Below are 15285 nucleotides of genomic sequence, written 5' to 3' on the forward strand. Positions count from 1 at the left end.
CCCAGTCATTTTTTAGTTGCAGCCATCATTGTTGTTTGGCGGGCCCGGGCTGGGGTTTCGAACCCTCCACCTTAGGTGTATGTGGCTGGCGCCTTAGCCGCTTGAGCCACAGGCGCCAAGCCTGTGTTTTTATTCTTACTACTCTAGTTTGCTGTTTATCAAAAATTGTTTTATCTCTCTGAATTGAAAAGAAAAATCAGTGAAAGAATATGAAAAATAAGATTTTTTTATTTACGTACAAAGTCTTTGACTGGCTTACTTTACTGACAGTTTTGTACTTTCTAGATGAATTCCAAATATCATCTTACATCCAGCTTTTTCTTTGCCTTTAAGTTTCTTCTCCAGCCTAGTTACAAAACCTTGGTAGCCCACATGCTTAAGAAGGAACTTTGGTTTTAGTGTTTGAAGAATTCTGTTGTTGTGTATTCAGTAGTTTAGGACAATACACATTTTGGGAGGGGGGGAAGCTCAGCACTAATCAAATAAAATATTATATTCACCTAGATGAACCCTTACCATTACTAGAAAACGAAATACAGTTGGAGGCTTTAATATAGGCATTGCTATTAATTCAGCAGCAAACCAAAGTGGTCTCTTCTAATTTGCCTTATTTTCGTTTTGCATGTAAACCAGCTGTCCTCTCAACAAAAGCACTGGCTTGTCAGCTTATTAACTGTAGCATTAATCTCATCGTGAAACAATACCAGAAATCACTGGAAACAAGAGAAAAGAAAACTGAACAGCCGTTTAAATCTTCAGAACCCAAGTTCACAGGGGGAGCTCCATTGCTTACTAAATAATGAGCTCTAATTGTCCTTTTTCTCTAAATATTTATACTTATTGATCATCAATTGAGAAAAAATTAGGCAACGATGAATGCGATTTGCCTTCAGTCATTTTAAATTAATTACATTTTGTATTTTTGGATGGTGTGACTTCAGGGCTATCTTCTTTCCAAATGAAAAAAACAATTTTTAATTCATTTGTTGTAAGAGTTTACCTTTTGGCTCAGCGCCTGTGGCTCCAGCGGTTAAGGCGCCAGCCACATACACCTAAGGTGGCGGGTTCGAATCCCCAGCCCAGGCCCGCCAAACAACAATGACGGCTGCAACCAAAAAATGGCCAGGTGTTGTGGCAGGCACCTGTGGTCCCAGCTACTTGGGAGGCAGAGGCTTGAGCCCAGGAGTTGGAGGTTGCTGTGAGCTGTGATGCCACGGCACTCTTCCCAGGGGGATAGCTTGAGGCTCCATCTCAAAAAAAAAAAAAAAAGAGTTTACCTTTTGGTTATAAATGGAGGTGGATTTTGTCTCAGTCAAATATTGCTGCCTTGTTATTGTTCAGAAATGTTTTGTATCACTTCTTAATCTGAGCTTGGTTGCAGATACTACGTAGTTTGTGAACATTCACACTTCTTTCTGGTGGTATAATGCCAACTTTGCCCAAAGAGAGGTTCAAAGGGGTGCAAAGGTTCTAAAATACGATCTTTCTGAGGTAGAAGAAAACGAGGATGTTCTTTTGAGACGTGACCCCAGATGAAAGCATGCTAAGCCAGAGGACTTTCTCAGATCTTCTGCAAGTGACAAGAGGGCATCCTGTTCCTGTAGTCAGTGTCTCATTGAGTGTCATGGTGTCGCCTGTAGGTGGCAGCCTTCTACTTTATTTTGTCAGCTTCCCCTGGTATCCTTTATTAGAAAGTTTTCCCTTACCTGCGTTTTTTTTCTAAGCAGAAAATTCCTCTCAAGTATACCTTCCTTGTAGGTTTTATAACACTATTAATCAAGCAGTTCCTTGATAATATTCAATTTTAAAAATACAAGAGGGCTCACAGTATAAAGCACTTGAGCTAATCACAAGTCTCTTAAATTAGATCTCTAGGATCATATATTATACTTAGGCTTTTCCTTCCAAAATGAGATTTTCTTTTTCTTCCCTGCAGATTTTAGAAGAAAAAGTTTCATCAATTTTTCTTCTTTTCATATTTTAAGATTCATAAGTTATTTTTATTGTAAGAGTATATATTTAAATGTAAGCAGCATAGAAAATATATTTTAATTTCCAAGTGACTAAAACTTACTCTGTTCTATAAGATGTGCTAGACCCCTTATGTTCATTCAGAAACATGTTTGGAATGGCTGAATTGGGAAAGGTGAAGTGAGTTAACTTTACAGTTGAATTCACCGATATGTGTCTCTACTCAGATACATTATTTCTCTCCTGAAACGAGTGGTTATTTACCTAACATAGCCTTAAAGAATGAACTAGATGAATCAGTACTACTTGGGTAGTAGCATTAGGGCTATACAACGTGCCATGAGAACTAATTGTAGTATAATAAAATTATGCTCTTTCTGCAAGACAGACAGTTCACTTTTGGGAAAGTTATTCTTGATACCAAATGACAAATTTTTGAAATAAAGAATTACTAAAGCCCTGTCAAGGAATACTTCTTTGTAATGGTTAATATTTGTATTGTAACTTGAAAAATGAATGAAGCAGGTCAAGCAACAAGCAAGTCAGGGATTTGGTCACCTTGGTAGGTTAATGCCATGGGCAAAAGCACAGAGGCAGACATGAGAGAGGACGGTTGGACTCCCCATCTCCATCTGCCAGTCCTCGCTCAGTGAAGGCAGCAGGTAGCATTGTGTATTGAAAACTGTATCACAAGATGGAGAATTAGCTCCCATGATGGGTCTCTGTGTGATCTACTGCAGGCCACGCATTTGTCAAACAAAGGGAATGGATTAAATGCTCCTTATACTTGTTCAGCTCTAACTTCTTGGGAACATATGAAATCTCCTTGTTTTGACTTGCTTGCTTTGTATATTGGTATTCACCATTAATTCCAAGCTAAGGGCCTGTCCCCTCCACAGAACTCTGCCACTGTCTGTCCTCCCTCATTCCCACCATCTCGGGACAGTCACTGGATGGCCCCAGCCCTGCACTGGGGAGGCTGTGTACCTTTCATCCTGCGGGCATGGCTGCACTTGCAGTGCTGTGTCAGCAGGGCTCCCTTTGTTTCAGACTTTTGATTTGGGTTTCTTTCTTTCGTAACATGTTTTCTGTCTGCCTCGCCTTTCATTTGTTCAACATTTGTCACATGAATATTGTGGCTTGACTAAGCTAGTCACAGTGATAGCAGACGTTTTGAAATTGACCGAGCAGATGGTAGCAATGGTATTGGATTAAATTATTAACTAGGATCCACAGCAGAAGCCTTTGGCTTCAACACATGCGGAATGAAGAGTGTTTCCTAGCATCAAAATTAACTGGCAAAATGGATACCAGATCAGGTTCCTTCTAAAGAATTGATACATTATGGTCTATTAAGGTTTCCCTTTGGGAACCCAACCATTCCCCACCCCCACTCTATATTGATGAAGAGATTTCCATTTGTCCTTTTTTCAATATGTCATGTGATTCATCATTAATGATTAATTTAGAAGCAGAAAAAAGGATCATTGTACCAATGAAGTGCTAGAATATTGGTTATTTTTAATGTACTTCTGTAATGTAACATGATTCATGGGACGGTTTAAATAATTCTTGACTATCTGTTATCAGATACATATTTTCATTGCATGGATAGCATCTCTGCAACATTACCTTTTAAACATATGTGTGTTTACCTCGTTATGTAACTGTAAAAATTGAGCACACAGGGATCAATTATATCCATGTATATTCAAATCTTACCACTTGTCTAAAAAAGGTTTTATGGCTGGCTTATCCAAAGCTAGTACCCTATCCAGGATCGCGTAGCTGGTTGTAATGTTCCTTCAATCTCTTCTAATTTGGCACATTCTCGTTACTATTCTTATAATACTTATTTAATCCTGATTTATTGGAGAAGCCAGAACACCATAATGTCTCACTTTAAATTAGACTGATTGCTTTCTATTTTTCCTCTAGCTCTTTTATTTCCTGTAAACTGGGAAAATTTAACTTCTCAAAAATGGTTAAATTTACCATAGGAGGTAGGGCAGGGTGGCTCATACCTGTAATCCTAGCAGTGTGGGAGGCTGAGGTGGGAGGATTGCTTGAACTCAGGAGTTAGAGACCAGCCTGAGCAAGAGTGAGACCCCATCTCTATTAAAATAGAAATACTAGCTGGTGCACACCTGTAGTCTTAGCTACGGAGTAGGGTGAGGCAAGAGGCTTGCTTAAGCTTGAGAGTTTGAGATTGCTATGAGCTATGATGATGCCACGGGACTCTACCCAGAGTGACAGAGTGAGACTCGGTCTAAAATAAATAAATAAATAAAATGCATGCTTATATTTGGTATTTCATTATGTCAGCAGGGACAGAAAATCAGTTGCCTGCCATGAGTGCCTGGGGGGTAAGGGAGGTCGCTATTGCTCCTTCCAGTGTATGACGGCTCTAATATTCCTCCTACATGGCAGTTCTTCAGTAATGACTTAAACCTGACAAGTAAATCAAAGAAAGGTAGAAGGTTTAAATACCTGAGATCTTAGAATACTAGAAGATGGATAGTAGTAATCTGTAAGAAAGATGCTTGTCGCAAAAAAATAAGAGATTGGTACTTAACTCACAAACAACCAATTCATCTTTTGGTTGTTGCTAATCAATTAAATGCCAAACAGCTGGAGGCTTTAGTTTGTTTTGAACGATATAGTTTTTTTTTTAATCTGTAGTGTCAAATTTTTAAAGTTTTTTTTTTTGGTAGTTTTTGGCCAGGGCTGGGTTTGAACCCACCACCTCCGGTATATGGGGCCAGCGCCCTACTCCTTTGAGCCACAGGCACCGCCCTTTAAAGTATTTCTTAATATCATAAATTACAATTGTATTAACAGATAACTTTTATTGTAGATTTTTAAAAATTCCTTTAATCAAGCCAGGCATGGTTACTCACGCCTGTAATCCTAGTGATATTGGAGTTTCAGGTTCTTGGTCTCAGTGAAGAATAAATTCGCGGACCATAGATTAGTGGTAAGACAAAATTTATTTACAGAAAAGAATACAAAAACACTAAAGCTCTCCATAGGGAGAGAAAACCCAAGTCAGGAGAGAAAAGCTCTCTCTGTCTCGAGGTATATGGTGCATTGGTTCCTTCTATATGAGGCCAGGAAATGAATGGACACAGTCCCTTCCACTGGGGCAAGGCGAATGAATGCATTAATGAATGGACACAGTCTCTTCCACAAGGTTAATGAATGGACACAGCCCATTCATGGAATTGAGGCCTAGGAAACTTACATGAAATTGACTTAGGCATAGGAAATGGGGGTTCTGTATTGAGTCATAAATTAGGCATAGGACATGGGGGTTCTGTATTGAGTCATAAGTGTAAAGGAAAGGAGACACCCAGACGCCTGTGTTTCCCTAGCAATTGTCCCGCCCCTTTCGCCTAAGCTCCAGCCTGCTGGTTCTTCTACTGGCTACCGGTGTTCTCTACCAACACCACCAAGGCAGCAGGTCCTCTAGCTCAGCTTGGCTGAGCTGGTTGGGGCGCCACCTGTCCTGTATCACTAGCACTCTGGGAGACTGGGTGGGCCAGGCTGAGCAGAAGTGAGACCCTACCTCTACTAAAAACAGAAAAAAAAGAAAATTAGCTGGGTATGGTGGCGGGCATCTGTAGTCCCAGCTACTTGAAAGGCTGAGGCAGGAGGATCACTTGAAAACAAGAGCTTGAGGTTGCTTCAAGCTAGGCTGATATGCCACGGCACTGTAGCCTGGGCAATAGAGCGAGACTTTGTCTCAAAAGAAAAAAGAATTACAGACTGTACATAATAGCTCAAAATGTGAAAATGTTCATAAAAACATGAAACAGTTCTTACCTCCAAAAGTTAAAGTCTGGGGAAGATTTTGTTCCTTAATCAACAGGATAGGTCTAAGCTATAAGTTTATTACTAAAGCATTTTTATGAACGTTTATTAAGTAGATGATAATTTTTAGAATTTATAAAATCCCGTACTACTCAGAGTGTTGTGCATTTTATTGGCCCCGAAGGCATGTGTTATACTTTGCTGTGATGTTTTCCAATGTTCCTATGAGTCTGAAAGGCAGAAGAATGAACAGGCCTGTGGATTTCAAAATTATATTTCTGTTCTTTTAAACTTGTATAGTGATGAGTACATCTAAATTAACTTGGCATGTGTTACACCATTTAGAAAATGGTGTAAAATAATTAATAATCAGTAAAAGCACTATCTGTAAATAAGTTTGGGCTGAGAAGTTTTCTATCTGAACAGGTAAAATGCCCCTGAGAAGTGCTTCTGATGATCATTTAGTGCACGGCCCTGACCAGCACTTGGTTCTGCTTATTTTTCTTTCCCTTTCTTCCTCTTTAATTTGGAAGAACAGTGATCTTTGTTGATAATGTATTTCACTTTCGGATGCTCAAGGATTCAAAATTTGGTGGCACTCGTAGCTCAGTCGGCAGGGCGCCGGCCACATACACCTAGGGTGCTGGGTTCAAATCCAGCCCAGGCCTGCTAAGCAATAATGACAGCTGCACCCCCAAAATAGCCAGGCGTTGTGGCCAGTGCCTGTACTCCCAGCTACTTGGGAGGTTGAGGCAAGAGAATTGCTTAAGCTCAAGAGTTTGAGGTTGCTGTGAGCTGTGATACCACGGCCCTCTACCCAGGGCCACAACGTGAGACTGTCTCCAAAAAAAAAAAAAAGTGCACGTGTATATCGCATATGATATAAACATGCTTCATTTCTGCATATAGCTCCTGTGTACAACAGTTGAAAGTATTCTCTTTGAATCAATATTGCTTAACAATGTTTGTGACAGTTTTTGGATTCAAAATCAAGATTTTTAGTGCCCTAACCACATTTAGTGTGCTGAGGAGGACCTGTAGTTTTGTGTCAGTGGGAAGCTGGGGCGAAGGGGGATGGGCAAAGCTATGTCCGTGAATTCTGGAGCCTGAGACAGCTCTGCTCTTAAGAAGCTTTTAGGTTTAAAGATATACTCTTTGTCCCTCATAAAAGTAATGAGGGTGTATTTTAAGGTTGTACTAAAGATGAAAGCATGAGTGATGACAGAGTCAATTATTAAATGACTGGGGCTTAATTTTCTAAACTTTGTACATGCTAGCTGATAAAATCGAGGAGTTCTAGCAGAAAGAGTACCCTAGATGAGAATGAATTCTGATCTTCTCGACTTTTGTGTGGATTATTATAGCACCATTTCCCCAACCTGTCCCTGCCCCCAGCTCCTTTGCTTTCCATTTAGCATCCGGGATCTGTTACTATGCAACACTAGCCCTATAGATTTCCTGCTTACACTCTGAAGGGCACTTCCGTACCCTCTACCTACGACCCACCTGCTGTGACCAAAGGCCCTGGAGGTCACTCCACCCCACCTCCAGGACCTTCCTTTACCTACGAGTCCTCTCTTCTTCTCTATTCTCTAACCTTCTCTAACAGCTGGTCCTCTTCTAAATGAGGAAGACAGGCTGTATCATGTGTCTCAGGAACTTCGTGGTCCATGGTCAAGTCCCTCTGTCTAGTCTTAGTCATTATTTTTATCTGTTTGGGTGTGTCTCTCCCCCCACCCCCCAGTGGATAACACTCAGTAGAAATCGTGGAATGATTGAACATAAATATATAGTTAAAACGTTTAGGGTATTTATTACTTTACATAACTTTTCCTCTCTTTACTAGTGCATGGTATACTTTGTATACTTACTGCTGGGAAGTAATCAGGTAACTGTAGAAGTGATCAGATGATTGCTGGAAATTTAAAATGTTGATTAGAATTATGATTTCATTTCAATGAAAGATTAAGCAGAAGACTTGCAACTGTATGAATAAGGATACAAATAGTACAGAATGGTGGTAGTAACAGACTTCCAAAGGCCTGGGCTGGGACAAGCCCCCGGGATTATTCAAGTGATGTCCCAGTATATTTTTCTCTGTAATGTTTGGCAATATTGTTGGAGAACAATGATTTGCTCTTAAATATTTTTATGAATTATGTATCTTAATGAGGACTCTCAGTGAGATATCTTAACTTGAAAGAACTAACTAAAGATGTTGTTTCAAAAGTTGTTAAGTGCTAATGAGAGAGGAAGCAGGAAACCTAGATTGTTTTAACTCTAGGTTTTCATTACCTAAATCTCAGTTTTCTGGGGCAGCACCTGTGGCTCAGTGAGTAGGGCTCTGGTCCCATATACTGAGGGCAACGGGTTCAAACCCAGCCCCGGCCAAACTGCAACAAAAAAATAGCTGGGCGTTGTGGCAGGTGCCTGTAGTCCCAGCTACTTGGGAGGCTGAGGCAAGAGAATCACCTAAGCCCAAGAGCTGGAGGTTGCTGTGAGCTGTGATGCCGTGGCACTCTACCGAAGGTGAAAAACTCTGTCTCTAAAAAAAGAAAAAAATCTCAGTTTTCTCATTTTTAACTGGGAATTAAATTCACCTGTCCAGTTCATCGAAAAAATAACTCTAACTCTAATAAAGTAAGAAAATTACTGAGAAGCAATTTGGGCAGGGGGAGCAGATTGCCCTAAATTAGGTATGTTGAACTTGAGATAATGTGAAATTTACGTAGAGATTAGCAAATGCACTTGATGCACAGGTGAATGATAGTAGAAATCAGGATTGAACAGGATGTTTAAAGCTAGTAGCTTAAGCCATGAGCCAGCAGTCCTTTTCTCTAAAGGTTCATATGGTAAATATTTTCAGATTTGAGGGCCACTTGGTCTTATAATATAGTCATAGCTATTCAACTTTGCCCAAAGGCAGCCTTAGATAATATTTAAAGAGATGAATGTGGTAGTGTTCCATTACAACTTTATCATCAGACCCTGACATTTGAATTTTGTATAACTTTCACATGTTATAAAATACTCTTCTTCTTTTAAGTTGTTTTTCAGCCATTTAAAATGGCTGGCTAGATTTGACCTAAGGGTGTTTGCTAACTTCACCTTATACCAACAAAATCATTCACATTCAAGGGGGAATAAGTAGCATAGGACTGAAGGTTAAGGACTAGATTTTTCTTTTCTTTCTTTCTTTCTTTCTTTCTTTCCTTTTTTTTTTTTTTGGAGACAGAGTCTCACTATGTCACCCTTGATAGTAGGCCATGGCATCACAGCTCACAGCAACCTTAAACTCTTGAGCTTAAGTGATTCTCTTGCCTCAGCCTCCCAAGTAGCCGAGACTACAGGCACCCACCACAACGCCTGGCTATTTTTGTTGCAGTTGTCATTGTTTAATTGGCCCTGGCCGGCTTCCAGCCTGCCACCCTTGGTATATGTGGCTGGCGCTATAACCACTGTGCTATGGGCTGAGCCTAGGGACTAGGTTTTTTAAACTTGTTTGGAGTTGTCAGTATCCAGAGAAGGAGCAATCGGATGCAGGAAAGGCCCTAGCATGCTGCAGTGTCAGTGAAGAGGTCAAGGGGTGGGTGGTTAGCAGTGTGTGATTAAGAAGATAATTAGAAAGATGAGGAGAAAGAAAAATACCATTGGTATTAATTAGAAGTCCCCTGATGACCACTGAGAACTTTCCAAAAAATTATTGGAATGTCAGGAGATAGAAGCAGTAAACATGTGGTTGAAAACTGGAAGCAGCGGACTTAGAGCAGTCATTCAGGGTGCTGGCAGGTTACCTCTGAGACAGGTAGGAAGATAACTGTGCAGTCTGAGGGTTGATTCCCTTCCATGGAAGCACGACCCTTTCTTTTTTTTTTTTTTTTTTTTTGAGACAGAGCCTCAAGCTGTCCCCCTGGGCAGAGTGCCATGGCATTACAGCTCACAGCAACCTCCAACTCCTGGGCTCAAGCCAGTCTCCTGCCTCCGCCTCCCAAGTAGCTGGGACCACAGGCGCCCGCCACAATGCCCGGCTATTTTTAGGTTGCAGCCGTCATTGTTGTTTGGCGGGTCCGGGCTGGGGATTCGAACCCGACAGCTTAGGTGTACGTGGCTGGCACCTTAGCCGGTTGTATAGGCGCCGAGCCACACGACCCTTTCTTAAGCTTAGGTGCTTAATAATCTCCTGAGATTTTATTCACCAATTTAACATAAGCTTAGCACGTACCAGGTACTGTTCTAAGGTCTGTATCAGTAATAACTCTTTCAGTTGTCATAATAACCTTGTGATGTGAATACCGTTCTCACTCGGTTTTACACAGGAGCAAATCGAGGCATAGGGAGGTGACTCCTCTAATGAGTGACCAGTAACATGAGTGGGATGGCTTCAGAGTCGGGCTCTCCACTACACGGCTATGCTCTCAAGTTTTCCATGTCTAGGATAGTGGAACTTTTTTTTTCTGTTGCTTCTGTTACATGGCTGAAGTTGGAATAGGACGTACCATGGATTTATATATTTTCTGTTGAATATTGTACAATTCTATTTGTTTATTATTTTATTTTATTTATTTTTTTAGAGACAGGGTCTCATTCTGTCACCCAGGCTGGAGTGCCATCATAGCTCACTGCAACCTTGAGCTCCTGGGTTCAAGCAATCCTCCTGCCCTCAGCTTCCCAAGTAGCTAGGGCTACAGGTGCATCCTGCCATGCCCTGCTAACATAACATCAGGCTTAATATTGAGTAAGAACAGAAATATCTCCATGCAGGATTCTTACTGAAGTTTATTTTCTAAGGGGAAAGAGCACTTCTCCTTCCCCTTAGAAAAAGAAGGGAGGGCGGCGCCTATGGCTCAGTGAGTAGGGTGGTGGCCCCATATACCAAGGGTGCTGGGTTCAAACCCAGCCCCAGCCAAACTGCAACAAAAAATAGCCAGGTGTTGTGGTGGGTGCCTGTAGTCCCAGCTATTCAGGAGGCTGAGGCAAGAGAATGGCCTAAGGCCAGAAGTTGGAGGTTACTGTGAGCTGTGATGCCACAACACTCTACCAGGCCAATAAAGTGAGACTCTGTCTCTATAAAAAAAAAAAAGAGAAGGGGAAATGTGTCAGTAGGATTCATAGTGCAGAGTTTTAATTTATTGCCATCACCTCCTTCAAGGTCGTACTCAACCCGCACCTTTTCAGTGAGGACCACCCTGACTCCTGTAATGCTGCAACATGGCCACCCTACCACACTCAACCCCTGTCTGGTCTTGTTCGACTATTTTCTTTCGTCCATCGCACTTATCACCTTTTGGTGTACTGTGCAATCGTACTTACGGTCTCAAAGTGTAAGCTCCATGAGGGCAGGGACCTCACCTGTTTTGTCCAGTGGTATATCCGACCTGAATGAAAAAAATGACACAGTATAGGTGCTCAACATTTATCTTTCAATGAAGGAATCTATGTTCGGATACCATCATTGAGTACATTGTTTTTGAATCTGTGTACTACATGCTTGGGAGAGGATTGAGTGTATTTGGGATTTGTTTCCCTGAAATAACAGTTTCTGTTTTCAACTGAAAGTGTGCATGGTGACTCTTAACCTCCAACACTTGCGGATTGTGAATAAGAGAGCTTCTGCCCAGAAGGCCACCTGTCTCTAATGCAGTGAGCAGAGTGAGGTCACTCTTACAGATAAATTTGTTTTCCAAAAGGGGACTTTGCCCACGAGTTTAAGGCAGCTATATAATCTAACGCACAGTCTCAGTTGATTCCTATTTGCCATGTGGCAATTTATTTGCTTTAACGCTGGATGTAAGATCAAAGGACACAAATTGGAAACCTGTAATAATATGCCTGGTGATATGGTAAGATTTCTATTTTCTTTATGTTTTTGCGTGCTTTCGTTATTCAAAAAATAAAATTAAGGGGATAAAAAGATTTCAGGAGGAATCATTCCAAACCTTTCCCTAGACATAGCCCCTTATATACATTTTATTTTTTGACTAAGCACCTTTGTTACAAACTCGATGTTTTGAATTAGTGGATTATTACATTTTTCCATTCAGTTATAAGTCTGGCCCAAACCTATGATATAAGAGGCTGTCTAAATCATTTTAAAACTGGCCCTGAGTGGAACTGGGGTGAGATATGAGAAGCATTTTCCCCCTGTGTCTCTTTGTGGTATTTCCTGATCTGTGTTCTTTTTATTCCTATCCCTTTGTCCTGGAGTATAGCTCTCCAATGCCCATTTCTGATTTCTCCGTCTCTGTTTGTTTTTTTCTCAGTACTCTATGGGCAACAGTAGGAGACCTTGGTAGCTCCATACAGTATATTCAAGTTAAAGAGTAACTCAAGCAGTGTTTGTTTGAGACTGCTACAAGGGGAGGATGATTGTGTAACTCTAAAAACTGGATGTTAAAGTGATAGCTACATTTAAAATAAAGATTAAAAATGATCAGGATACTTTATCTAATTTCTTATTTGGAATGAGAAAGTTGTAGTTTTGGGATTCTTTTAGGGTTTTTGTGTGTTTTGTTTTTTGTTTTTTTGAGATTTGCGGCAGCTACAGGGCATGTCACATCACACTTTAGAACACGCAATGCTGATTCTCAATCACTGGCAATGAAGGGTTGGAAGACGGGGGCATTGTAATTTGCACAAAAATGCAACCAAGTCACCCTTTGCAGCTCCTTGGAGATTCTATTCTGAAATTTTACTGCTGGTGTGTCCTTGGTGTGGGAGGCAGAGCCTAGGGGCGTGGTTGGGAAACAATAGTTTGCCCCCCCCCATCAATTCAACTCTTCTGCACTCTGAATTCACAGGCATTGCTCTCAGACTTGTTAGTTCCTGTAAAAAGATCTAGAAGTTCACAGTGGCATAGTGAAATGAGGAACATGTTTGTTTCATCTCGACTTCCATAGAGGAAAATCTGCACTATTTTTGTGGACTTCAGAGAGGAGAAACTTCTGATCCGTTGGAAAGAAAAGTGAATGAATGGGCAGGGAAGTAGAAAGCCTGATGTTCAGGCTTTCATGCAAATAAGAACCGTGATTGGCTTTCTCTTTCTTTCTGTGGCACGATGTCACTGGCTGCTCTCAGCCTTAAAGATTAGGTTTCAGGGGGAGTTTTTCAGGTTCAAGGACTGTTAATGGTTTGTAACTGCCTGACAATAAGCTCAACCTCGAAGTTAAATCAGCCTGGGCAGATGTCCGAGGATATGAGACCAGAGGAAGGAAAGTTAGAATCTGGAGCAGAAGGACGCAGCCTGCCACCTGCCTCCTGGACTGAGCTTTTAATGTGATTTAAATTTCTAAGCCCTATGTAAGCGTCCTAGAAATGGTGGTCTTCATTAACGCGAAGATTAAGTCTTTCATTAAACTTTTTAAGAAGAAAAGTAAGTAGTTGCACATTACCTGTTGTGTGCGTGTGTGTCTGTGCGTGTGTGTCCCTGCGGGGAGTGTGTGTGTGTGTTTTATGTCCTTCATCCTTTTGTGTGATGAAATTAAGAGTGTGAAACAGCAGAAATGGCATGAGTTAAAATCCTTTCTATACCAGCCTGTTTAAATACCTCCGACTTTTGTAACTCAAGGACAATATTATGTGATCTTAGTTAGGTCTTATTTATTTATGGTTGGGGGTTTTAAGTGAAGCCGCCTTTTTTTGTGCTTCTCAAAAGAAATTCTTTAAAGGAGGGGAAAACCCCTTGTATTTAATTTCTGTTTCCCTTGGTACACAGTGTGTGGCTTTTTGGTTCTTTAGCTAAATGTGTAGCTGAGGTGAGGGAGCCTTTGTGTGGTGTGGCGCATATTCTTGGTGGGAATAATCCCCTAAAACTGCCGGGCACTCTCTGTTACCTACTTAAGAGCTCACAGGCAAACTGTCTAGACTGGCGATTGCTGTAAAGGGCAGAGCTTTTGTGGTGCGGCTTCATTGTGTACTCAGCATTGGTTTAAATTTCCCAATGCAGATGCTTCTTCATTCTTTTGAAAATATCATGTTTATAACTACGTGGCTTTGCTTCTACATAGTGGGTGGTTTATTTTAGTTTAGTTTAACTTTTTGGCCAATGCCTTAAGCTGGATGCACGTGCCTGAGTAGAACAGTGGTAAGAGAAGCTTTGGGGAAAGCAACAAAGAATAGCACTCTGGGCTCATCCTCTGCAGCTCCCTTCCTCAAAGGCCATCTTCAGATGGACGGATTAACATCCTCCCCGGCTGGCCGAGAGTGAGGTGCACCAGGGTGTATACAACTGCTGTTTTCCTAGCAGCCAGTTGCTAGCCATGAAATGGGGCTAATGGTGTGATTATTGCACAGTCACAAATGCCATTACTTGGATTTGATTTCTAATTGGCAAAGAGCAAAAAGGTTTCAATTTTCAATATTTCTAATGGCGAAGCGTGGTAACTCAATCTGTAAAATAAATGGACACCAGCATAAAACACTGCATTGAACTCTGGATACCCTTTGTGGGGCATATGGCAGGTTTGGCACTGTGCTGGAGTCTCTGAAACGAACACAAATGAGAGTTAAGTCAGGTCTTTGTGGATTTTGCGTATTAAGATTGATAGTTCCGTGCACCACACGAAGCGTTCGTTCACCAAGAGAGTGTGTGAAATATTGCGTGCCTAATTTGCACGCTGCTTTTGTCAAACATCGGGCGCAGAAAGAACCCAGAGCATTTCTAACTTGATATCCAGTTCTCAGTGTTTATTTTCTCATTTAGCAATGTTTGGAGAAGGTGGGAGCCTTTAAAAAATGAATTATTCTTTTCAGATTCATGGAATTGTAAAATTTAGTAGTTGTAGAAAAGATGGCACATGGGGCAATGGGTAACCTGTGGCCCAGATTACCAGGGGAGCTGGGAAAGGCACACTTCCTCCTCTGTGATGGCTCTGAAGTTTGGGGTCTTTTGGAATCATTTTCACTCCTCGTGCCTCCACTGCACATTCCATGAATCATTTGGAGCTAAGAGCTCTACGCATGTTAATTCGTCTTTATTAACAGCCCTAATAACAATACTATGAGGTATATTTAGTTAATTTCAAGTATGTTCTGATAGAATCACTAATTCATCCTTTCCACTTTACTTTGAGAATCTGGCTTGTGATCTAGTTTCCTGGTACATGTTATGTTGTAGAAATGGGAATGTCCAGTGTGAACTCTAAAATGGGTCAGACTCAGGGACAGCTTGCCCCTACAATTCAAGTGTCTCCTGATTTTAAAGGAGTTAGATTTGTACCTCAGGGCTGGCACTTTCTCTTATACTTTTCCGGTCTTTCCCACGCCTGGCTTACATGGCAGATACACAGATAGTATTAAAAAATTGTTAATATATTTGTTTTAGTGCCGTCGGCTTCATTTTAGGCTCCAGTGATGCCTCAACTTGTGTTGTCAGGAAAAATGAAAAAAAGAGGTCCCAAACGTGGGGGGGGGGGCAGTTAAAGGAGAATTAATACAGAGATTTATCTTCGTCTCAGGAAACATTTGGCTCTTTCATGTTTTGGTATCTTTTGTGTGTGGGGGGGG

General features: G+C 41.2%; 1 protein-coding gene across 3 annotated transcripts in view; it reads left to right on the forward strand.

The window, feature by feature from the left end:
* NHSL1 (NHS like 1) overlaps positions 1-15285 on the forward strand; it is a 146192-nt gene that overhangs the window by 60417 nt on the left and 70490 nt on the right. The window contains exon 1 of one of the 3 annotated variants that reach the window (XM_003790287.3): positions 12891-13153. The exons of the other annotated variants lie outside the window; for them this stretch is intronic. Coding sequence (XP_003790335.1) covers positions 13096-13153 — 58 coding nt within the window. The 5' untranslated portion in view covers positions 12891-13095. Of the gene's footprint in view, positions 1-12890; positions 13154-15285 lie in introns of those variants that run through there. 3 annotated transcript variants of the gene reach the window in all.

This window comes from Otolemur garnettii, unplaced genomic scaffold, assembly GCF_000181295.1.
Source record: "Otolemur garnettii isolate 467f Iridium unplaced genomic scaffold, OtoGar3 scaffold00042, whole genome shotgun sequence".
NCBI classification, from domain to species: domain Eukaryota; kingdom Metazoa; phylum Chordata; class Mammalia; order Primates; family Galagidae; genus Otolemur; species Otolemur garnettii.